Here is a 26,067-nt window from a genome sequence, read left to right on the forward strand (position 1 = left end):
GTGGTGGCATGGCTTGAGGGGTCGTCTCGAAGGGGAGGGAGTAGTCCCTTCGGACGATCTGCAGCACCTACCTGTCCGAAGTGACAGTGAGAGCGCCAGTGAGAGTGGTGATGGCGAACCCTGCCCCCTACTGGCATCACATGGGCCGAAAAGCACGGTCTAGGAGGGTTTAGAGGTGGATGCTGCGGGGGAGGGTGTGGACTGGCCTCGGCCGCCACCGCGCTGGATGTTAGCCTGCGGCGTGTGGCTGGCAGTACGTGGGGGGGCGCCCCTTCCTTGGCCACGAAAGGAGCGAAAGGCACCCGTTTGCTGGCGCGGGGCCGAGAGGCCCAAGGATTTGGCCGTAGCCCTGGAGTCCTTAAAGCGCTCAAGCGCATGGACTGCCTTGTCGCCAAAAAGGCGAAGGCCATCAAACGACATGTCCATCAATGTGTCGAAAAGTTGGCGGACCTCAACCAGGCGTGGCGTCTAATCGCCACAGTCGTTGCCATCGCTCTACCTAGTGAGTCGGTGGTATCCAGCCCAAACGGATAGAATATCTGGCTGCATCCCTCCACAAGGGCTTTGCTGAGTTTGGCCCGTACCTCCAACGGACACTCTGGCAGCACTTCCGCAACCGTATCCCACAGAGAGTGGGTGTAGTGGCCCAAGAGGCATGCGGTGTTGGAAGACCGCAGTCCCAGACTAAGGGAGGAGAGAATCTTTTTACCATACATCTCGTACCTCTTGGATTCCCTGTCCGGCGGAGCCGACAGGAATGCGGTCTGGGAAGTGGATGCCTGGATGACCAGGCTCTCGAGGGTGGGGTGGATGGACAGGAAAACTGGGTCGCCCGGGGCCGGGCGGTGGCGTCTGGCCATGTTCCTATCTACGGGCGAACCTGTAGCGGGCCTGGACCAAGTGCCCAAAAGAACGTCGGTCAAGGCCTCATTAAACGGCAGCAGAGGCTCTGTCGGCAATGACTGCGGTTTAAGGACCTCAGTGAGGAGGTTAGTCCTCACGGCCGCGATGGGGAGCTCAAGGCCCAAGACCTTGGCAGCCCTCATCAACACCACACTGTAGGTTGCCCCCTCCTCCAAAGCCACCGTATGAGGCGGACAAAACCAGTGTCTGGAGAGGTGTCCAGACCACTGGCATCCCCAAGTTCACCTGTCCAGTCCTCTTGAGACTGACACTCTCGGGTCAGAGGGTCCTCAGACCCCTCCCAATACTAGTCATCACCCATCTCCTGATAATCAGGGTTGTCAATTGATGGGGCCGGTTTATTGAAGTAAAACTCCCCAAGCGCCGTCGAGAGCGGCGCCCAGTGGCGCCGTTCCGACGCCGGAACCGGAGCGAGGGAGGCATCGGGGAAGGCGCCGCCAGAGTACGGCGCCAGAGGTAACACCTGACGGACCGACGCCGGGGGGGGGGGTCGTAAGGTCCACCGGCGACGACCCAGATCCCGAAGCGGGTCCAGTGGGGTCCCGCGGCGCCGGGACCGAAGGCGCCGGAGGCGTCGGGACCGTTAGGCCCTGCGGCGCTGGGCCCGAAGGCGCCGGCGGCGTCGGGGCCGAAGCATTCGACGGTGTCGGGCCGAAGCCCCCGACCCGCTATGGGCCCCAGACGGGTCCGCTTGGCCCGAAGGTCCCGCGGAGCCCGTCGGAGGAGAGAGGGACCTCATGGCCATAAGGAAGCGCTCGATCTTCTCCGGTGTCGCGTCTCGCCCAGGGACCGGAGGGTGTGGAGCTGGACGCTGTGAGAAGGTGGCCTGATATGCAGTGCTCACTATTCTAGTGAACACTATGTATCAGTCCAGCAACCCTTATTGATGATTGGTTGTAAGTCAACCTTATAGACCAGCTATCCTAGTAGCGTGGATACGAGCAGTCTAAGGCTAAAGACTCGAGAGGGCGTGTTAAGCCGGCTGTTATACCACACATATACCCCTTGAACACCAAGTGAAAGGACACCACACAAGTGTTATGAAAATAAACAGTATATTTATTAAGAATCACAACAGCCCTGTACTCTTTATGAGGACAGGGTACTAAGCACAAAACAAAGCTCTTACGAAAATACTTAAGTTAGCACAGTATATACAAATGCCCGAGGGGCACGGAAAACCATATACTCTGAAAGTGGAATGCCAAATTACTAGCAGGTAAGTACAGTACTAATAGGCTTTGGAATCGCTAGGACTTGACTATGGAATCGTTAGTTTACTTCTAGGAGACCCAGGGGACTCGGGTGCAGAGTGTGCACTCTCACGCGTGATGCGGGACAAAGTCTATGGTAGCTAGATTTCACAGAGTTAGTGTTCTCGGGCGAACCCGACCTGGTAGGAGGAAAACGAAAGTGGATTCTGACCCTTGGATAGTGAGGCTATGCTGGGGCACCGAAATGCCGAAGTTACCTAGCCCAGGGGCTGCAGCTGCATATGTCTCAAAATACGTCGGAAATCCTCGTAGACGGACCAGGAGCCTGGAAGAAAGATGCTGGCAGGCGACCAGTGAAGAGAGTTCGAAGTGATCCAAGCCTGGATCTTGAAGAGAGATGACACCTGAAAGCAGAGGGGACCAAGTTCGTGACTACTAGCCAGTAGTCAGGTGGCACCAGGAGGGCACCGGATGGTAGTCACCTCGACTAGGTGAGTGGGCGACGCTGGGCTCTGCAGATCTCACGGACCAGGAGGCGTTGTCGGCGACCAGGATGGAGGAGCGAGCTGTCCCACGATGGATGAAGCTGTCGGCGTCGCTGGACCCAGGATTGGGCAACAAAGCCTTGGCAAATTCAAGCCCACGCGGTGGACTCAAAATGGCGTCTGGAGTGGACCAGGAGGGTCCGGGGTGCTCCTCTTTTGGAAGGGAGCAAGGGCCAGTCTGGAGCAACCGGACCAGCAGCAGTGATGTCGTCGGGCGTCGTTCAGAAGGCCACAAGCCAGCGGGCTAGTAGCCAAACAACGCGGTGAGCAGCAAAAAGCAGAAGGGCCCCATGCAGATCGTGGAGATGCTGGAGGGCTGATCTTCGGTGCTGGAGCTGCTCAGGGTCGGGGCTTCTCGGTCCCCAAAGCACTCACCAGAGGGACACTCGGCGGGCTTGTTGTGAAGAAGTCGTGCAGTCTTGGCGATCGTCGGTCCCTCGAGGTCTCGTCGCACTCACGGTTCTCCCATGCCGGACTTCCCCCAGGCCAGGGGCTGGTGTGCCCCTGGAACTGGTTCTGACCGGCCTATGCGTAGTGAGCACCGGGGTGCCACTCAGCAGTCACCTTCCTGTAAAGCCCTGCCTACCCAGGATACACAAAACCCTGTCTGGGACGGTGCTGGCACCGCCCTCGACAGGAAACCCTTTGTCCAGGCTCCCCTCGCTGGAAGGACTCCCAGCTGCAGGGGGTCAGACTCGTGTCTGTGGTGGCAGCATCCATTTTGTGGAGCTGAGGCTTCGTTTAACTTTAACCGGGGTTCACAGTTACATACATGTCGTGTCCCTCTAGAAGGGTGGAATGCTAACCCCGTCGCCAGAATTGGCGAGGGGTTAGTATTCCAATTCGTATGACACCTTACTCGACATGTTTCGATAAAGCAATACCAAAGATAGCATTTAACCGCGAGGATTATAATGCACTTAAGAGTATATGGTATGCGTTATCATGGAACAGCTATTAGGACTTGGTTCCGCAAGCTGCAGACAGGCTCAGCTCATGCCAGAGCACCATCTCACACGATTCCAAGCACTCTGCCTTCAGGATTGTCAAGGCCTGCCATAGGAGTGACTGATAGGAATCTGTGTGTCCATTTTTAGGGTTAGATATAGGTATACTATATCTACAGCAAAGGGTGATTACACAACTTTGCCCCAGCTGTCATGCAGCCAGTTGTGTCAAATTTAGGAGGCCAGCCAGGGGTGGCATAATACATGCTTCAGCCCCTGGTAGGCCCTGGGTACACCTATGCCCTGAGTTACAGGGTCTGATAAGGTGGCCCAGTACCAATTGGTAAATGCACCTAGGGTACACGTTGTAATTTAGAGAGAGAACAGCCAGGCTGTGGGTCTGATTGGCAGGCCCACAGCCAGAGAAAGTTGTAAACCAGTGAAACAAAAGCAAAAAATCTGGGTGATCATAGGATTGCAGACCCTACTCTCCTACATGACCCCCCCCCCCCCCAAACTTTGGGACAATAAGCTAACCTTGACCAGGTGAGTCTTCTTGTTCTAAGTGGAAATATCTGGAGAGCCCATCGGCATTGCCATGATCAGTACCAGGTCTATGTTCCGCTGTAAAGTCCATCCCCTGTAGGGAAATGGACCACCTAAGCAGTTTGGGGTTTTCACCCTTCATCTGATTTAGCCACAAGAGGGGCTTATGGTCGGTATGAATCTTGAAGTGAGTGCCAAACAAGTATGGCCTCAGCTTCTTCAGGGCCCAAACCACAGCAAAGGCCTCCCTCTCAATAGCTGACCAATTCTTCTCTCTGGGGATCAGCCTTCTGCTTATAAAAGCAATGGGCTGGTCTTGACCATCAAAATTCAGTTGAGATAGAACAGCTCCCACACCCAACTCAGAAGCATCTGTTTGGACAATGAATGGTTTGGAGTAGTCTGGACTCTTGAGGATAGGTGTTGTGCACATGGCCTGCTTTAGGTCATCGAATGCTTTTTGACAGCCTGCTGTCCACTGAACCTTTTTTGGCATTTTCTTACTTGTCAGTTCATTTAATGGAGTCACAATTGATCCATAGTTCCTGACAAACTTTCTGTAGTAACCAGTCAGGCCCAAGAAAGCTCGAACCTGAGTCTGGGTGGTTGGAGGAGCCCAGTCCCTGATTGACTGTATTTTGCTCTCCAGTGGCTGAACCTGGCCTCCACCTAGAAGGTGGCCCAGGTATACAACCTGTGTCTGCCCTATCTGGCACTTGGTGGCCTTGATAGTGAGGCCTGCTGCTTGCAGAGCCTCTAACACTTTCCACAGGTGGACCAGGTGATCCTCCCAGGTGGAGCTAAAGACAGCAATATCATCTAGATATGCTGCACAGAAGTCATCCAGCCCAGTGAGAACATGATTCACCAACCTTTGGAAGGTGGCAGGTGCATTTTTCAGACCAAATGGCATTACCACAAATTGATAATGCCCACCAGGGGTTGAAAATGCTGTCTTGGGCTTGGCATCCTCAGCTAACCTGATTTGCCAATACCCAGCTGTCAGGTCAAATGTGCTTAAGTAGTTGGCAGAAGCCAATCTATCTATAAGCTCATCTGCCCTTGGTATTGGGTGGGCATCAGTCTTAGTGACTGCATTGAGACCCCTGTAGTCTACGCAGAACCTCATCTCTTTCTTACCACCCTGGGTGTGAGGTTTTGGCACTAGAACACCTGGACTAGCCCAAGGGCTATCTGAGGGTTCAATGACTTCCAACTCCAACATTTTCTGCACTTCAGTTTTGATGCAGTCTCTAACATGATCAGGCTGCCTGTAGATTTTACTCTTGACTGGCAGGCTGTCACCAGTGTCAACCTCATGGGTACACCAATTGGTCTGACTGGGTGTCAGAGAGAACATATGTCTGAAAGACTGAAGAACCTGTTTACAGTCTTTCTGTTGATGCTCAGAGAGGCTGCCACAAAAGACAACACCATCTACTGACCCATCATCAGGATTCTGAGTGAGCAGGTCTGGGAGAGGGCCACTCTCTTCCTCCTGTCCCTCATCTATGGCCATGAGCAAGCTCATGTCCTTCCTGTCGACATATGCTTTGAGCCTGTTGACATGGAGCACCCTGTGGGGGCTCCTGGGAGTTCCAAGGTCCACCAGGTAGGTGACCTCTCCCTTTTGCTCAAGAATTGTGTGGGGCCCAGACCATTTGTCTTTGAGTGCTGCTGGGGCCACTGGCTCCAACATCCACACCTTCTGTCCAGGCTGATAAACAGTCAGGACAGCCTTTTGGTCATGCCAAGCTTTTTGTAGTTCTTGACTGGCCTTAAGGTTTTCAGATGCCTTCTCCATATACTCAGCCATCCTGGAGCGGAGACCAAGTACATAGTCCACTATGCTGGTTGCAGGCTTTTTGAGAGGTCTCTCCCATCCTTCCTTCACCAAGCACAGGCGTCCTCTTACAGGATGCCCATACAAAAGTTCAAAAGGGCTGTAGCCAACACCCTTCTGTGGGACCTCTCTGTAAGCAAACAGAAGGCAGGGAATCAGGACATCCCATCTACGCCTGAGCTTTTCAGGTAGTCCATGAATCATCCCTTTTAGGGTCCTGTTGAACCTTTCAACAAGCCCATTGCATTGTGGGTGATAGGGTGTGGTGAACTTGTAGTTGACGCCACATTCCTTCCACATAGCAGTTAAGTAGCTTGACATGAAGTTTGCACCTCTGTCAGAGACAACCTCCTTAGGGAAGCCCACTCTGGAGAACACTCCAACTAGGGCCCTTGCCACTACAGGTGCTGTAGTAGTCCTAAGTGGAATAGCTTCAGGATACCTGGTGGCATGATCCACTACCACCAGTATAAACTTGTGCCCTGATGCTGTCTGGGGTTCCATTGGACCAACAATGTCAATCCCCACTCTTTCAAAGGGCACCCCCACCACAGGCATTGGTATAAGGGGGGCCTTTGTTGTGCCTCCTGACTTACCACTGGCTTGGCAAGTGACACAGGAGCGACAAAACTCCTTGGTATCCTCATTCATGTGAGGCCAGTGAAAGTGTGAGACAAGCCTGTCCCAAGTCTTTGTCTGGCCTAAGTGACCTGCTAAGGGAATCTCATGGGCCAAGGTAAGGAGGAATCCTCTCTGAGACAAGGGGATAACCAGCCTCCTGGCCATGCCAGGCTTGGGGTCTCTTGCCTCAGTGTACAGGAGTCCATCTTCCCAGTATACCTTGTGGGTACCTGTGGCGTTCCCAGCAGCCTCAGCAGCAGCCTGCTGTCTGAGGGGTTCAAGGGAAGGGCAGTCTAACTGGTCCTTCCCCAGGTCTTCCCTTGAGGGGCCACCTGAACCCAGAAATTCAACTTGATCAAGTTCGAACTTTTTAGGCTCAGTTTCCCTCAATTCCTGTAGGTCAGCCTCCTCTGAGACTTGATCCAAACCTGGGGCAAGGGGGAAGGCAATGCCTTAACCCTACTGCTCTTCTTCTTGGAAGGTGTCTGGTCCATTGTTCCAGGATCCAGCACCTGTTCAGTGGGGCATCTTCTGGCCTGTGACCTAGTCACAGCAAACACATGTGCTGGCAAGCCTAACATCTCCATGTGAGTCCTCTGCTCCACTTCTGACCATTGTGATGACTCCAAATCATTGCCCAACAAACAATCCACTGGGAGGTCTGAACTAACTACAACCTTATTTTGGCCAGTTACCCCTCCCCAGGAGAAAGCTACAATTGCCATACTATGACTGGTAGTGACAATGCTTGCATTGGTCACCAGGAAATCTGTACCTGGCATGATCTGTCCAGGGTCCACAAAGTTAGGTGTCACCATTGTGACACTGGCACAAGTGTCCCTATAGGCCTGAGCCATTTTTCCATTAATGAAAGGTGTCTGTCTGTATTTGCCCAAAGTATTGGGACTTATATCAGGGGACATATCCACATCCCCTGTACAGACAAGGACAGCCTGAGTGAGTGTGCCAACTAAATTGTCATACCCCTCAGAACCCAAGGTTAACCCAACTAAACCCTTGGGAGGTGCACTACCACTGCTGACTGTACTAGGGGGCACCGGTGCCTTAGGGGCTGCAATGGCAGGAGTCTGCCCTCCTCCTTTCTTGGTGCACTCACTAAACCAGTGAGTTTTACTTTTGCAGTATTGGCACCACCTTTTAGATTGGCCTTCTTGATTCTTCTTTTTCTGGGGAGCCTGACCCCCACCCTCTTTGGGTTGTTGGGGACCTGTCGAAGACTTCTGGTCATTTTGTTCCCCCTTAGAATCTTTACCCTTCTGGTCTGCTTTCTTCTGACCACCTTGATTCTGGCCCTGGTTCTGCTTAACTCTTGTTCTGACCCATCTGTCTGCCTTCTTTCCCAATTCTTGGGGAGAGGTCAGATCTGAGTCAACAAGATGCTGATGCAACAACTGGTTCTGACAATTGTTTAAAATTTGTTCTCTCATGATCAAATTATACAATCCTGTGTAATCAGTAACCTTACTGCCCAGCAACCAGCCCTCCAAAGCCTTAGTGGCACAATCTACAAAATCAGACCAATCCTGAGACTGAGTTTTCTGGGTATCCCTGAACAGCAACCTGTACTGCTCAGTGGTTAGGCCAAACCCATCAATCAGTGTGTTCTTCAGGACTTGGTAATCGTTGGCATCCTCCACTCTAGTAGTGAGGAGCTTGTCTCTACCTTTACCTTCAAAGGAGAGCCACAAGATAGCTGCCCACTGACTCTGGGGAACACCCTGCACAGTGCAGGCCCTCTCCAAAGCAGTAATCCATTTGTGGATGTCATCCCCTTGTTTAAAGGGGGGCACTATCTTATTCAGGTGCTTTGTATCAAAAATCCTTTCCCTATTGCTAGGTACAATGCTGCCACCAGTGGGTTTTGACCCACTCAATTCCTGCTCTCTAGCAAAGGCAAGTCTTTATTTGGCCAGGGCAAGTTCTTCCCTTGCAATCCTCAGATTGACTTCCCTTTCCTTGGCTTCATATATTCTCCTCTGAGGGGAGGTCATCCTCCTCAGGGCAGAGTTCTGAGAGCCATTGGTTTGAATGGATCTGCCAGAGCCTCTTGATAGAGACCTAACTCGTCCATTCCCAATGTTAAGCTGGCCTGAGAGGGGTCCCAGGGATCTCCTAGTACCATTCTCATGCCTGCTTAAGTTGTCCCTAGTTAGCTGACTAACTACTTCTGGACCTTTGTCTGCCTCATCCCCAGATGTCTCCTGATCATCATCCTCCTCACCTGAGAGATGGATGAGATCTGGGTCACCCCTGGTTCCTTCTAGGGCGGGCATGTCCCCTTCTGGATGAGAAGAGCTAAGAATTTTCTCAGCCTTTCTAGCATCATAAGTCTCTAAGAGACCAATCAGAAATGGGATTGTGGGGTTAGACCCCTGTTTTAGCTTCCTGGAGGTACACACTTGTCTCATCTCCTGGAAACTAAGAGCTGCCTATCTAGAAGAGGCCTGTGGAGGGTCCTCAACCACCAGATGGGTCTCAGTAGACTCTCCGAGGTTAGACATGCTTCTAGTGTGGTGTAAGTGATGCACCTACCTACACTATGTGTTTGCCTACTGATCCCTTGCTAAGAGTTGCAGCCAAGGTGTGCTAAGCCTTGAGGAGCTGCAACAGCTGGTTCAGTAGAACTCAGAGTATTCTAAGCTAAGTTATATGTACCTGAAGTACTTATGTGATCTTTCAACAAGATATTCTTAGGATACGTGTGGTAAAACAACAGCAAGCTCAAATCCCAACCGCTGCTCACCAATGTGAGAAGGTGGCCTGATATGCAGTGCTCACTATTCTAGTGAACACTATGTATCAGTCCAGCAACCCTTATTGATGATTTGTTGTAAGTCAACCTTATAGACCAGCTATCCTAGTAGCGTGGATACGAGCAGTCTAAGGCTAAAGACTCGAGAGGGCGTGTTAAGCCGGCTGTTATACCACACATATACCCCTTGAACACCAAGTGAAAGGACACCACACAAGTGTTATGAAAATAAACAGTATATTTATTAAGAATCACAACAGCCCTGTACTCTTTATGAGGACAGGGTACTAAGCACAAAACAAAGCTCTTACGAAAATACTTAAGTTAGCACAGTATATACAAATGCCCGAGGGGCACGGAAAACCATATACTCTGAAAGTGGAATGCGAAATTACTAGCAGGTAAGTACAGTACTAATAGGCTTTGGAATCGCTAGGACTTGACTATGGAATCGTTAGATTACTTCTAGGAGACCCAGGGGACTCGGGTGCAGAGTGTGCACTCTCACGCGTGATGCGGGACAAAGTCTATGGTAGCTAGATTTCACAGAGTTAGTGTTCTCGGGCGAACCCGACCTGGTAGGAGGAAAACGAAAGTGGATTCTGACCCTTGGATAGTGAGGCTATGCTGGGGCACCGAAATGCCGAAGTTACCTAGCCCAGGGGCTGCAGCTGCATATGTCTCAAAAGACGTCGGGAATCCTCGTAGACGGACCAGGAGCCTGGAAGAAAGATGCTGGCAGGCGACCAGTGAAGAGAGTTCGAAGTGATCCAAGCCTGGATCTTGAAGAGAGATGACACCTGAAAGCAGAGGGGACCAAGTTCGTGACTACTAGCCAGTAGTCAGGTGGCACCAGGAGGGCACCGGATGGTAGTCACCTCGACTAGGTGAGTGGGCGACGCTGGGCTCTGCAGGTCTCAGCAGATCTCACGGACCAGGAGGCGTTGTCGGCGACCAGGATGGAGGAGCGAGCTGTCCCACGATGGATGAAGCTGTCGGCGTCGCTGGACCCAAGATTGGGCAACAAAGCCTTGGCAAATTCAAGCCCACGCGGTGGACTCAAAATAGCGTCTGGAGTGGACCAGGAGAGTCCGGGCGCTCCTCTTTTGGAAGGGAGCAAGGGCCAGTCTGGAGCAACCAGACCAGCAGCAGTGATGTCGTCGGGCGTCGATCAGAAGGCCACAAGCCAGCGGGCTAGTAGCCAAACAACGCGGTGAGCAGCAAAAAGCAGAAGGGCCCCATGCAGATCGTGGAGATGCTGGAGGGCTGATCCTCGGTGCTGGAGCTGCTCAGGGTCGGGGCTTCTCGGTCCCCAAAGCACTCACCAGAGGGACACTCGGCGGGCTTGTTGTGAAGAAGTCGTGCAGTCTTGGCGATTGTCGGTCCCTCGAGGTCTCGTCGCACTCACGGTTCTCAGCTTGGCTGTAGAGGTGAGTAGAGGTCAGAGGTGCCAGGGAAGCCGGGTCTCGTCGAGCTGTGTCATCGGATTCCTGAGGAAGGACTTGCAGCAGACCGCAGTGTTCTTGATGGTGCCTGCGGATGCAGGGTGACTACTCCTTAGTCACAAGGGAGAATCTTGAAGAAGAAATCTTGATGTCCTTTCGCAGAAAGTCGTGTCTTGATTCCAAAGATGATCTAATTTGAACAGGGGGCCCGCTCCTATCTTTATACTAAGAAAAGGGGCTGACCCGGTGACTAGGTCCTGCCTATGGGTGGGACTAGGAGGGGGGTGGTTACACCCCTCTCCCATGCCGGACTTCCCCCAGGCCAGGGGCTGGTGTGCCCCTGGAACTGGTTATGACCGGCCTATGCGTAGTGAGCACCGGGGTGCCACTCAGCAGTCACCTTCCTGTAAAGCCCTGCCTACCCAGGATACACAAAACCCTGTCTGGGACGGTGCTGGCACCGCCCTCGACAGGAAACCCTTTGTCCAGGTTCCCCTCGCTGGAAGGACTCCCAGCTGCAGGGGGTCAGACTCGTGTCTGTGGTGGCAGCACCCATTTTGTGGAGCTGAGGCTTCGTTTAACTTTAACCGGGGTTCACAGTTACATACATGTCGTGTCCCTCTAGAAGGGTGGAATGCTAACCCCGTCGCCAGAATTGGCGAGGGGTTAGTATTCCAATTCGTATGACACCTTACTCGACATGTTTCGATAAAGCAATACCAAAGATAGCATTTAACCGCGAGGATTATAATGCACTTAAGAGTATATGGTATGCGTTATCATGGAACAGCTATTAGGACTTGGTTCCGCAAGCTGCAGACAGGCTCAGCTCATGCCAGAGCACCATCTCACACGATTCCAAGCACTCTGCCTTCAGGATTGTCAAGGCCTGCCATAGGAGTGACTGATAGGAATCTGTGTGTCCATTTTTAGGGTTAGATATAGGTATACTATATATACAGCAAAGGGTGATTACACGACTTTGCCCCAGCTGTCATGCAGCCAGTTGTGTCAAATTTAGGAGGCCCGCCAGGTGTGGCATAATACATGCTTCAGCCCCTGGTAGGCCCTGGGTACACCTATGCCCTGAGTTACAGGGTCTGATAAGGTGGCCCAGTACCAATTGGTAAATGCACCTAGGGTACACGTTGTAATTTAGAGAGAGAACAGCCAGGCTGTGGGTCTGATTGGCAGGCCCACAGCCAGAGAAAGTCGTAAACCAGTGAAACAAAAGCAAAAAATTTGGGTGATCATAGGATTGCAGACCCTACTCTCCTACAGACGCTGCGCCCGCGACTCCGACGGAGCCGCGTGGGCGGTGTCACCCGAACCCCCAGCCGCGTCGCGTGAGCGTCGGGGGGGGGGGGGGGGGCGGAGGGAGGATGGGGGGGGGGGGGGGGGGGGGGAGTCAGAAGAGCGATGACCCCTCTTCGACTTCTTGTGTTTCTTACCTGACAACGTCTTCAACCCGGAGGAGTGGTGCCGACTCTCGGAGCTGTGGTGGCTCCGACCCCGCGACCTGTCCCTCGACCTCCCGTGGGACCGGGACCTCTCGCGGCGCGGGACCGACTGCCGGAGTTCGAGGCGCCTGCGGTACCGCTCCCGCCTGGCTTTCGAATAGAGGGCCCGGTAGTCGGAGCAGGCCTTGTCATCGTGGTCGACGCCTAGACAGAGTAGACACAGGTGGTGAGGATCCGTGACCGACATCGTGAGGTCGCAATCCTCGCAGTGCTTAAATCCAGGCATCCCTATGGCACCGATCGGAGTCGTACGACTTCGAAAAGATGATCAAAATGATCCAAAAAGTTAGTCAAAAGTGACTAGAAGTACTGCTTTTTCCAGATCTGCGCTTGCTGGCGCGGAAAAAAGAAGAACTGACGTCAGCACGCGGAGGCGGCGTCTAAGTACTCCGACGACGTCATCACGGCGCCCACGACGCCGATGACAGACGCGGAGCCGCAGACGACGCCTACCGACGCGCAAGGGTACTGCTACGCAAATATTTCCGGATCCAGTCTGACGCCTGGGGATATCCTAAGGTAAGGAATCTATCACTAACGTGTCTCTTTCAGATTCACTTGTTGCAGTTCCTGAAGATGCAGATGAGGATCCTTTAGATGGTTACTGTAGGAAGCTGACTCTCTATATAGTACACCAAAAAGAAGCACACTGTGCAGAGAGTCAATTGGTTTACAGAGGCAGAAGTAGATTATACTAACACTATGTGTGGTAGTGTGGGTGAGCAGTTAGGCTTATCTTAGGGTAGTGCTAAGCATCTGTTGTACTCACAGAGACGATAAATTAGACACACTTCAAGAATAATTCCGGGACCAATTTAGAAAAATACATTTTTTTAGATATACATTTTCAAACCAAGAACTTCGTTCAAAGGCAAGTAATGTTTTTCTTATAAATTATCAAAGTTTTGAAAATAGTTCACAGTTGTGCGCAATAACACACAACTGTGCATAATTGCACACGACTCCTATGGGAGGTTAAAGCATTCCTATCGGAGGAAAAAGCAGAAATGCATAGAAAATCAGGCAGATGGTTTTACGGGTTCACCTTCTGGGTTCGAAGTGATAGCAAACCGGGGCCCAAAGTTCTACCAGCAATTCGTCGGGAGAGTACTAGATTTGGCCAGGAGCAGGGAGCCGCAGGAGTTGGTAGTACGAGTGCTACAAAGAAGGGGGGACATCTAGAAACAGGCTGCAGAAGGGGACTTGTAGGCTAGTCCGAGAGCTCCCATGTGGGGGCTCAGGTAATAAGGACCTCAGCAGCTCAGGAGCACGGCTGTTTCGTTGTTACACAGGCCGGATGGGCCGGGGTCAGATCATGTAGGTCGGAGAGACTCTGTGTGCACAAGCAGTCTTCGCGGTCATGAGCAACCAACTGGCAGGGATGGTGTCAGGACAGCTTGGCTACTCTCGGAGTGGGTCTCAGGGGTGCTGATGTCCCTTGATGGGTGCTTCCTTTCTGGGCAGGTGGAGTCCCAACTGGACTCTTTGTGGTCAGTCTTGGTGCAGGGCGTCCGGTGCCCCAGGGATTGGTTCGGAACAGCTTTGGTTGGTCCTAGTGCCTCCACACTCACGGGGAGACAGAACTGACCTTCCAGAGCACGAGTACTTCTTCCTGGTTGGTTGCTGCATCGGTCGGGCGGGAGAGCTGCCAGTCGGGGGACCGGACTCTGGGGTTTTCAGTGCCGGCAGACAGCAGTGAAGTGGTTCCTCTACCCCAAGGGAGTTCTTCAGTGATTTGTGTAGGCCTGGTGATCATCTGGGGTTCTCAGAGGCCACACAGCAGCAGGATGGGGCCATTCACCACAATGGTTGAGACCTGGAGCAAGCAGGCAGGGTTTTGTGCCAAAACTTAACTTAAGATGGACAATTCTTGGGTTAGAGGCTCCTTTTCATCTTCTTTGGCTTTTGGGTCGTCACATCTGAAGTTCTAGGTCGAGGGGTTCCGCCTAAATACTCATTTTAGGGGAATACCAGGTAGCACCCAATGGGCTACATACCTTAGGGTGAATATGCTCTCTATTTGACCACTTACTGTGGGAGTGGGCATAACCCTGCCCCTAATAGGCTAAATCCCTCCATCCCAAGGTGGAGGATTTGGAAAAGTGGGGTTGACATCAGCTGCCCCACCTTAGAGGTGGTGCTACGTAGGTGTCGGTCCACCTCCTAATCCAACTAATTTTCCTGCCTTTCTTTTCGCCGAAAAGTAGGGTCAGGACGGGGGAGTTGGCATCTTCCATTATTGGGAGTGGCCTGGCCTTTGAAGCTTCCCACCCTGAAAGGCAGTTCCTGCTTGGACGAGGTGTGAACACCTCTGTCCAGGGCAGGCTTTTTTCCCCGTCCTCTGAGAGTGATGGCGCTCACCACAGGAGGCCAGAAGCTTGTCTAGTGAGAAGAGGCTGGCTGAGACCAGTCGGCAACCATACTAGTATCCAGTAGGTTTCCAAGGGGCACCTATAAGGTGCCCTCTGTGGCCATTTATTAATAAATCCGACACTGGCATCAGTGTGTGTTTATAAAGACAAAATGTTTGGTACCAAACATCTTAGCGGAAAAGTGTAGAAACCATGGAGCTGGGAACTTCGTAACGATGAGTGGCCAGTCCATGTACTCTGTATGGTAGCCACTGCAGAGCCTGCAAATGCCACCAGGCATACTCGACAATAAGGATGCAGGAGGCAAAAAGGCCAAGAAGCATTAGAACTGCATTCACTAATACCCAGGAAGCATCAGGATCATAGCAGGAATATCCTGCACTCGTCGTGGTGAAGGTAAGGCCCAGAACTGCACCTTATCCAAGACAGCTCCTATGAAAGACAGCCTCTGAAAAGGAAACTTCTGAACATTGACTGAGAATCCCAAAGATATCAGGAGGTCCACCACTGTCTGGAGCAGGTCACAGAGGTTGGAGAAAACTGGTACCCCAAAACTCCAAAGATGGGCAGCGACCACTGACATCACTATGGTGAGCACCCCAAGGGGTGCTGGTGAGGCCTTAGTGGCGCACTGCTAATTGAAAATGCTCATGCCCTGTCTTCAACTGCACATAACATCTGTGAGATTATAGGAGAGGTATTTGAAACGACTTCCACCTCACGCTACCATCTAGTTGCCTGGATCCAGAGCAGACAGAACCTGGCCCAGTGTGAGCATTCTAAATCTGTCCTTCCTAAGGAAAGCATTCAGAGGGTGAAGTTCTAAAATTAGATGGAGGCCTCCATCCTTCTTTGGCACAAAGAAATAGCGGAAGTAACAATCTGGCTGTATCTCAGAAGTCAGTACCCTGGCTCCTTTGTGAAGAAAACAAGTTACTTACCTGTAACTTTAGTTCCCCAGTATTGGTAACTTTCATAGATTCCAATGCTTTGTATCATTCCCCGTCGTCGGAATGGGAGTCTTGGTAACAAAAATACCATAGCTGTAGGTACAAAAGACAATGGGAAAAGGCCTAGGCCTCATTACCTTTTGTAGCATATCACCCTCTTTGTGCAAAAGAGACCAAACTTTGGCCTCAGCCAATCAGAAGTGCCTCACCACTTAGAACCTTCCTGAAGGAACCTCAGAGCCTCAGATTTTCGTAGCCGTTGTGTACTGAGACACCATCTGTGCTGTAGGCTGAGCTTTCCCCGGGGAGGTGGGTGGGCGCATGGGAATCTATGAAAGTTACCAATACTGGGGAACTAAAGTTACAGGTAAGTAACTTGTTTTCTTACCCCAGTATTGGAACTTTCATAGATTCCCATGCTTTGTATCAGAGTAGTAAGCAGTTAGCAAGATAATCACATTTTGCATTGTAAATAATAGCAGTAGAGAACATGACATTAGATACAAAATGTGAAAAATGGAAGGTGGAAGAAAGGAAAGCTCACCATTAGTGGAAGAGGTTCCTCAGGACAGCCTGTCCAACTGCTGCATCCTCCTGTTGCAGAGATTCCAAGCAGTAGTGCTTGGTAAAAGTGTGGACGCTGCTCCAGGTTGCAGCCCTGCAGATATCCTTAATCTGCACCCCTATGAAGAGTGGTGTGGTGGAAGCCACAGATCTTGTGGAATGCGCTCGTATCTTTCCAGTCAGAGGTTTACCAGCAGTCCTGTGACAATGTAATATAGCGCTTGTGATCCACCTTGAAACACCCTGTTTGGACAGTGGAAGGCCTTTACTCGGTCCCCCGAAGGCCACAAACAGTTGGGTAGATTTTCGAAAATCCTTAATACGTTGTAAGTAAAACTTCAAGCATCGTTGCACATCCAACGAATGCAATGCTTTTTCCGCTGGTGTGGAAGGCTCAGGAAAAAATGTTTTCAGTATGACCGGTTCATTCAAATGGAAATCCGAGGGAACCTTTGGCATGAACCTAGGGTTAGTCCTCATGATGACAGTGTTCCTCTTGAATTGAAGGAAAGGTTCTTGAATGGTCAAGGACTGTAACTCCCCTACACGCCGAGCCGACATGAGAGCGAGGAGAAGAGCCAATTTCCACGAAAGGTATTTGATGTCAGAACGATGGACTGGTTCAAAAGGGTCCTTCATGAGCTGAGAAAGGACCAGATTCAAATGCCATGTTGGAGGAGGCAGTCTCACCGGTGGATAGACCCTGAACAGGCCTTTAAGAAATTGTTTGATTATCCTTGAAGACCATAATGAAGGTCCAGATTCCGTCCTTCTGAATCGTGACAAAGCAGCCAAATGGACTTTAATTGATGAATGGGCTAGACCAGACTTGGACAAGGACAGTAGGTAAGGGAGGACCTGATGAGGTTTGGAATTGAACGGATCAATGTGTTGCTGTCGACACCAACAACAGAATCTTTTCCACTTAAGGCGGTAAGTTTTGTTAGTTGAAGGGGCCCTTGCTTGGGACAAAACTTCCCTAACTTCGTTTGATAATGGCAGGTTCATAAATTCTCGCTGCTCAGGAGCCATGCAGTCAGGTGTAACGACTGAGGGTCTGGATGCAAAATCTGTCCTTCGGACATCGTGAGAAGATCCGGCAGAATTTGGAGAGTTAAAGGAGGAGCAATCGACAACAGATGGAGCTCCGTGAACCAGAACTGCCTCGGCCAAGCCGGGGCTATCAGGATCATCCTGCACGGTTCCACTTTGAATTTCCTGATTAGTCGTGGTATCAGAGGAATGGGAGGAAAAGCGTAGACAAATGTCTTCGACCAGGGTATCGAAAGGGCATTTCCCAGAGAATTTGGATGGGGAAGCCTGCTTGCGTAAGACCGGCATTTTTTGTTGGTCGGGGTGGCAAACAGGTCGATGTCCGGTCTTCCCCACCGGCTGAAGACTTGTTCCAAGACGTCCTGATTCAACTCCCATTCGTGGCTGACCGAGGATGACCTGCTCAGTCTGTCGGCGTTTTCATTGAGGACGCCAGGCAAGTGTTCTGCCATCAGGGACATTTTGTGTCGGATCGCCCATTCCCAAACCTGTTGGGCCTCTTGTGACAATGGGCGCGATCTGGTCCCTCCTTCCTTGTTCACATAGTGCATGGCCGTGGTGTTGTCCGTCCTGATAAGCACTTGTGAACGTTCCAGGCGAGGAAGAAACGCTTGCAGAGCCAGACGTATCGCCCTGAGTTCTAACAGGTTGATGTGGAGGCATTTTTCCTGGGGTGACCAATGACCACTGACATGAAGGTCCTGTAGTACTGCTCCCCAACCTTCCAACGACGCGTCCGTCGTTATCACCTGTGGAGACGGGTCGCTTGCGAAGGGTAGGCCTTGGGACAAGTTGTCTAAGTCTGTCCACCATAGGGCCGCATTCTTCATCTCCGGAGTGATAGCCACTCTGTCGTCGAAGGAACCATGGACTTGCCGCCATTGATTGTCCAGTTGTTCCTGCAAGGGACGCATCCTCAGTCTGCAATGGGGGATCAGTGGAATACACGATGATATTACTCCCAGCAGAGACTTGTAGCGGCGAACTGAAAGAGACTTTCTTGTTTGTAAGTCTTGGGCCATCGTCTGTAATTTGTGCCTCCTTTCCAGAGTAGGAAATGCTCGTGAAAGCCTTGAGTCCAAGATGGCTCCCAGAAACCGGGCTCTTCTGGACGGGATCTGGCAAGATTTCTCGTCGTTTAGAGTGAGACCCAGGTTTTGGAATATATTGGTACATGCTTGAACCGCCTGTAGCGCTGCCTCTCTGGACGGAGCTTTCAGTAACCAGTCGTCCAGATAGGGGAAGACTTGAAACTTGTGCCTCCGCAGGAAAGCTGCTACTGGAGCCAGCACCTTCGTGAATATTCTTGGGGCTGAGCGGAGTCCAAAGGGTAAAACCCTGAATTGGTAATGGCTCTTGGCTACTGTGAATCGCAGAAACCTTCTGTGTGCTGGGTGAATCGGAACGTGAAAATAGGCATCTTCGAGATAGAGTGTGGCCATATAATCCCGCGGGTTGATTAGCTTCAAGATGTCCTGGAGGGACACCATCCTGAAGGACAGAGAAATGAGATAGGCGTTTAGCCCCCTGAGGTCTAAAATGGGGCGCCACTTGTCGAGCGTTTTCTTCACCAGGAAGAACCTGGAATAAAATCCCTTTTTTCTTTGGTTCGATGGAACTGGCTCTATCGCCCCTTTTCGGAGCATTTGTTGAACTTCGAGCCGAAGAAGACGCTGGTGTTTTGAAGGCGTGGCTGCCAGGGGCTTGGGTGGCGGAACTTGAGTGAACTCTAAGGTATGCCCTTTCCGAATGATGTTGAGCACCCAACGGTCCGATGTTATTAGGGACCAGTTGTGAAGGTATTTGTTGACCCTGCCTCCAACTGATGATTTCCTGGAGGAGGGTCCAGTAGGAAGAGCCAGGAGGCCGCTATTGGCGCTTGGACGAATCTCGTCCTCGCGCACCCTGCTTTCCTTTACCGTAGGGCCTGGAGTAGTTGGTAGACTGGCCCTGCCGCTGTTGGTAAGATTGGCGGTGTTGCTGGGAACTGGATCCTGTGTTGGAATAACGTTGTTGTTGGAAGGATCCTCTATAAGTACCACCCCTGCCTCTGGAGCCCTTGAAGGGGGACTTCCTGTACTGAAGTGTTCCTAAAGACCTAGCGGTCTCTGTGTCTTTTTTAATATCTTGCAGGGTGTCGTCAATGAGTTTGCCGAATAGAGCTTCTCCATCAAAGGGGAGATCCAATACTTTATTCTGGACCTCTGGTCGGAACCAAGTAGCTTTAAGCCACCCTTGGCGACGGAGCACTGCTGCTCCAGCCAGTGAACGAAATGCCGTAGTCGCAATATCCATTGCACAATCGATGATTTCCATCGACGTCGCTTCTCCCTCCTGCAAAACTTTCTTTGCCTCCGACATAGATTCAGGAGGCAGCTGGTCAAGGTACGGGGAGACATCGCACCAGAGCTGACGGTCGTACCTACCCAGGATGGCTAAGGCATTAGCTGCTCGCACCAGCAAACTTGCCATCGCTGAGAATCTTTTCCCCACGTTATCCAACCTCCGTCCTTCCTTGTCCGGAGGAGTTGTCAGCGGTGCTGAAGGGTTGCGCGATTTCCTCTGCGCTGCCTGCGAGATCACAGAGTCTGGTCTTGGATGACCTGTCAAGGCCGCTGGGGCATCATCGGTCGCTTTGTACTTTTTTTCCAGACGCGGGAGCACCGGCACCACCGTCGCCGGGTGTGTCATGGTCTTTATGCCCTCTTTCCATAGGTGATCCACGATTGGAAAAGACCTGGCAGTTTTTCGAAAGGGTTCTTTAAAGTCATATAAGAAACAATCTGTGGTGACTTTAGGCATTGCTAATTTAAATCTTGCCGCCGCTCTCTCCATTAGCTGATGGAAACCTCCAATATCCGCTGGCGGGGAGTCCGCCGGGTCCGGATTTGGTGATGCGGGATTGTCAATAACGTACTCATCATATTCCGTGTCGGGATTAGAGACGTGATCCGACTGCTGATCCTCATCCGAGGATTCATCAACATCATGTGATCTTGGTAACCCAGAGGAATCCTGAGGGACGGCTGCTTGAGGCTGTGGAGAGGTTGGAGCCGAGAGAGTAGGTGGCACCAATGACGCCTGAACCCTTGAAGGTGTAGCAGGCGTTGATGTATTTGGCAAAGGTCTACTGGCCTTAGACTTATAGTCCTGTAGCATCCTATGTAGATCCTGTAGGAAAGATGTTGGCACTGAAACCATTTCCTGGTCTTTTTGCTGCTGTTGCTGTTGACTATGACCATGTTCCTCGTGGGTGTATTCGCCCTCTGAGTCAGTGTCCTGGCATTTGACAAATAGTTGCGAAGGACTATTGGCATAGCTATATGCATCTTGGTCATCTTCCTCTGATTGTCCCTCTTGCAGGAGCATTGTTGGTAGCAGAGGGGACACTGTCCTTGGAGAGGTCATCTCCGGTGTGATCCGCGTCACAGAAATGGTGATACGCTTTTCTGTGGACAAGATCGTGGGTTCCATAGTCGACGGTTGTATATACGCCGTCGAGATAGGGGTCGTGGACGTCGTCGACGACGAAACTGTCGACACACCAGCCGTCGTCATAGTCACCGTAGTAGTCGTCGACGCCCTCGTCGACGAGACCGCAGTCGTCGACACCGTCGTCATCGCCGTCGACGGTACTCTCGTCGTCGACACCGTTGTCGTCGTCGTCGACGGGGCTTTCGTCGTCGACGGGGGCTTTCGTCGTCGACGGGGCCTTCGTCGTCGACTGAGTCTTCGACGTCGACGGGGCCTTCGTCGTCGACTGGACTTTGGGCGTCGACGGGGCTTTCGTCGTCAACGGCTCCTTCGTCGACACTTGTGAAGCTGGTACCTTCGTCGTCGGCGCCTTTAGTTTCTCCGTCGACGGTGAGGACTCCGCCGTCGACGGTCTCGACGTCGACGAACCTCCAGTCGACGGAGCCTTCGATGCTCTAGTCGACGGGCCTCCCGCTGTCAACGTCTTCGTTGTCGAGGACCTAGGAGTCCTCTCAGAAGACTGGCATGAAGGTGTTTTGAAGGCTGTGGAAGTCTTCGCACCTGTAGACTGCGCAGAAGGTCCATCCCTCTCCTTTACACTTCCGTGAGGAGATTTGCTGGGACCTGGGCTCTCAGACTCACTGGGGGTCTTTTTTGAGGCCTTAGAAGATCGTCCCACAGAAGAAGAAGGGGAACCCCTACCCCTTTTCACTGACCTCCTAGTAGACGCCATCGATCCAGCATCTTCACTGTCACTGGAGACAGTATCCTTCCTTGATTTAAGCCTTTGCAGCCATGTCAGGAGCCTACCCTCACGGTCCCGGAGGGTCTTGGCAGAAAAAGAGCGACAGATTGCACAGGCAGCCACCTGGTGGTCAGGATAGAGGCAATAAATGCAGTCCTTATGCTTATCCTCCACAAAAAGCCTTTTCTTGCCACAGGAGGAACAAGGCTTGAAAAGCGCTTTTTTCTTCTCAATTTCCGACATCCTGTCAGGCAGCAACAATCCTGAAGAGAATCTGAAAGATCCTGAAGAAAATCCTGTAGAAAAAACCTGAAGAAATCCTTTAGAAGAGTAGAAGTTGAGCAGAGCTCAAAGGAGACTCCCTAGCACAACGTGCGGTAGAAAATCTGAGGCTCTGAGGTTCCTTCAGGAAGGTTCTAAGTGGTGAGGCACTTCTGATTGGCTGAGGCCAAAGTTTGGTCTCTTTTGCACAAAGAGGGTGATATGCTACAAAAGGTAATGAGGCCTAGGCCTTTTTCCATTGTCTTTTGTACCTACAGCTATGGTATTTTTGTTACCGAGACTCCCATTCCGACGACGGGGAATGATCCAAAGCATCGGAATCTATGAAAGTTCCAATACTGGGGTAAGCAGAGTTGCACATCTTGTAGCAAGCTGGAATGGTATTATTCTAATAGGGGCTCTGATGTGAGAAGAAGAAGCTGCAGTGGGTTGCAAAAGATTGGAAGGGCATAGCCCTGCTAAACTATCTGAAGGATCCATCTGTAGGATCTTATTGATTCCCACCATGGCTGAAAGTGTTGGATTCCGTCTCCAGTAAGGTGGGTATGCGCTACTAAGGTCAAACTAATATGTCTTGGCAAATGGTGCCACAAAGGACAGGGACTAGCAAAAATAAGTGTATTTGGGGACCTGTATGGCGCCTGCTTGATCTATGTCCCTGAAAAGACTGGGGCGACAGCTGTGGGGTGTGGAGGGTCAGGGTCCTGGTGCTGCTTGTATACCAAACACCTTGATTAGCCTCGGAAAGGCCACAACTGGTTGGAAGACGGTCTGGCAGGGATGGAGAGGTAGAAAGAGCGTGCTGCAGCCTGGCTCAGCTTAAAACGTTCTAAGGTGGAGGCTTCTGTCTCGCCAAATAGGCGGGATCCATAAGGGATTTCGGCACATATCCTGAAAACCCAGTGGACCCCATCCAAGCTTTGCGACGGAGCACCAAACTGGTGTCAACTGTTCGCCCCAAGCAATCCGTTGTTTCCAGGCAGCACGGATGATTCATTGGGTTGCATCCTGAATGGTTTGAGCTAGGGAGGCATGAAGTTCTTCCAGAATCACTGCTGAGATCTTGCTGGCCATGTCCCAGAGGGCGTGTGTTTATCAGCCTAGCAGGCAAACTTCATTGACCAACCTTGGATGCTGCCTCAGAAAAACAGTGTCACCTGGCACTAGTCTCTGGCGTCTGACCACAAGCCTGTGCACCTGTGGGCAAGAACAAGGGATAGTACCTATAAAAATTACAAGATTCCCCCAAACACAAAATAATGATAACCTCTCTACTTATATGTTCAAGGGATAAGTTGCAAAGGAGAGGAAAGCATGTTGGAGGGATAGGCTCAGATGGGTAGTTTGTTCCACACGGACCTGGTGATGGGAAAGTAGGTCCACTAGACAAATATGTTTTTATAAGCTCACCTGTATTTGTAAATTCCCAGCATTGAAATGTGCACCGGCCATATTTAATATTTGATTGTTACCATCAGTAGCAAAGTTGTGATCATGTTGTTTAATACCACCTACAGTAAATAAATATCCACAAACTGTATATCTGTCTACAATGAGTTGTTTGGTATTTCAATGAATCTAACAATAGATATGTGCCTTTGAAAATGTAGTCGATTTGAGATGTTTGGGCTGTGTGAGATATGAATGAACTGGCTGCAGTAATGCAGGATTTTGAGGATAAGTAATTGATATTGCTATTTTTGAAAGAGAAATTGCTATTTTAAGAGAAAACAATAAAATAAATGAATTAAGTGAATATCTTAGTGTCTGTGATTGATTTATTCAGCGAATGTGAATTTCTTTGCACCAAAGAGCAAGGCTTAGATTAGGTGCCATCATAGATCACTTATGCCTATTTTTTATCTCAAAACTCTTTTTATTGAGTCAGCAGATATAGTAATAGCAAGCATTACAAAGTAATCAAAACATACAGTTGTCAATATACTGATTTCTAGGCAGGTCACTATTATATAGCATTTGTAGAACAAGAAAGCAAACCATTCGGGTCCGTAAACGACAGCCCCAAACATTTTTAACATCTGTGTCACCTCCCGCAGAACAAAACCCTGGTCATGCCCATCAAGCCTATCTATGCCCATCATACCTAATTGAACGACCCTACTGCCCTGTGCGGTCTCTCTATATATTGTTTCAACTTCCAAAGGTTGTGGTGGAGGCGGTTCTAATAAGAGGCCCCTAAAATCCACCCATCGTTTCCATAATTTAAAGTGTTTCTGAGGGCACCATCACTTATGCTGTTGTTGAATGGAAGTAGGGGCTCAGAGGAAGCAGGCTGAAGCTGTAGGATGTCCAGTAAGGACATTCCTTTTAACATCAACAAAAGGCAGATGTATGTTCAGGACCCGACCAGCATGCTGAACTACCGCAACAAAGAAAGCAATCTCTTTGGTTTGGGGCCCAATGGGGGACAACAACCTAATAGAAGCATGTATATCAAGCCCACTGGTCTCCTGTAGGTCCAAGTATTAACTATCATCATCACAATGTGGGAGTAAATCATTTCCATCATCACCAATATCATTCCAAACTGGAACCAAACATTTGATGAGCCTCTGAGGATGGCTCCGCAATAGTGGCTATATATGGTCAGAAACAGATTATAACAGAACAGAGTGTGCTGAAGTTGATTGTGCGTAGAACCTTTGTTGGGGTTGGACATGGTATTCTGAGGATTTGGTATCATTGTTGATGAAGACGGAACCGGCGCAGGTCTCCGAGCCAGAATTAAAGTCAGCACCGGAGTTGGTGCAGAAACCGGGGTGGATTCTAAGGCCTCAGAAGGCGCCAAGGGCAGATTTACCAGCAGTAACCTGACTGGAGGCCTCTATGGGTCCTTTGCGGCCTGACGGCATGACAAAGGGAACCGGAAAAGTGCCAAAAATATCCAACTTGACACCTTGAAGGCCTTAACTTGCTGTGTGTCACTGTAGGCCTGGCAATCTCAGGCGCATCCAGATCAGCTACAGAAACGGCATTAGTAGTGAGACTGATTGGCATCTTGATACCTTCACAACTTCTCTTTCCATAGAAAGTGGGATGGCGTTGAGACGCGCTTTGCCTTCTTGGGTTTCCACCTTCAAATTGAACTTTGACTAATCTGATGATTTCGACAACAAAGAGGATCTGTCTCTGGTCAGAACTCGAGATCAAGAGCGGGTCGGCGCCCTCGACTTTGGACTTACATACTGTTACCACTTTTGATGCTCGGCCACATACAACCTTGCATTGTGGTCCTGGATCACCTTTGGGTGCACTGGAGCACACTCACCGCACAACCTGGAGTAATGCCCAAAGACCAAAGACACACTTTGTACAAGTTACTGACATCTGTTTCTGAAACTCACAAATTGGTTTGAACATTTTAGTTTTAGGTGGGAATATTGTTCCTTTGCACACTGGATTCGAACAGGAAAACAATGAAAAATTATGAAAATTAGAGCAGAGCTCCGGTTTCACATTTGAAGCCGCGGAAAGAAAGGAATGGAATCACTGCGCAGGGTTGCTTACATGACGCTCCGGTCTATCACTTAAGGGGTAGAATGAAACCAACATAGTGCCTCAAGGCGCCAACCAGCAGCCTGATGGCACTGTTGATAAAATGTCAGTTTCACTATGGCACCTGGGCCTATTCTAAAGAAGAGGAATCTAAAGTTAGAAGTGTCCATTAGACAGTAAGATTAAAAATAACCTTTCAAAGAAATATTTAAATTGCCTTATGATTAATATTATTGCAACAAAGTCAATCTCACCCCCAAAAATTATATTTGAATAATAAACCGAAAATGAGTTCTTACATGTCCGTTGGCCAGTGGAATTATTTCAGTCAGATCCGCACCATCAGCATATAGTTGTATGAGTCCAAAAATGTCTCTTGTTTTGACAGCTTCACAAAGACTGCTTAGCTTAGTTGAATTATCAACATATTTCTTCCTTGCATATTTTCTTTCAATATACTTTGTATTAATGTAATCCTTTCTTGCATTCCTGAAAGATTAACATAAACTACTCAAAACAAATGTTTAGTTTGTATAATGTTAAAAGCACTCCAATGATATAAAACTGCAAATAATACATACCACACATTTCAATAAGCGATCATAATCGGAACGGGAAGATTAATCAGAAAACAAACAGAAAGGTAAATGCCTACGTTTGGTGTAAAATCCTGACTTTTTTATTTTTATTTTTGTTAAGTATAGCAAACTTCAGAAGCATTTCTGGAAATCTG

General features: G+C 50.3%; 1 protein-coding gene across 2 annotated transcripts in view; it reads right to left on the reverse strand.

Annotated features, from left to right (window-relative positions):
* Positions 1-26,067, reverse strand: part of ASAP2 (ArfGAP with SH3 domain, ankyrin repeat and PH domain 2) — a 1,186,778-nt gene that overhangs the window by 530,253 nt on the left and 630,458 nt on the right. For both annotated transcript variants that reach the window (XM_086926365.1, XM_086926364.1), the window contains exon 17: positions 25,634-25,823. In XM_086926365.1, the coding sequence (XP_086782491.1) occupies positions 25,634-25,823 (190 nt within the window). The remainder of the gene's footprint in view (positions 1-25,633; positions 25,824-26,067) is intronic.

Source organism: Lissotriton vulgaris, chromosome 6 (assembly GCF_964263255.1).
Source record: "Lissotriton vulgaris chromosome 6, aLisVul1.2, whole genome shotgun sequence".
Taxonomy (NCBI): Eukaryota; Metazoa; Chordata; class Amphibia; order Caudata; family Salamandridae; genus Lissotriton; species Lissotriton vulgaris.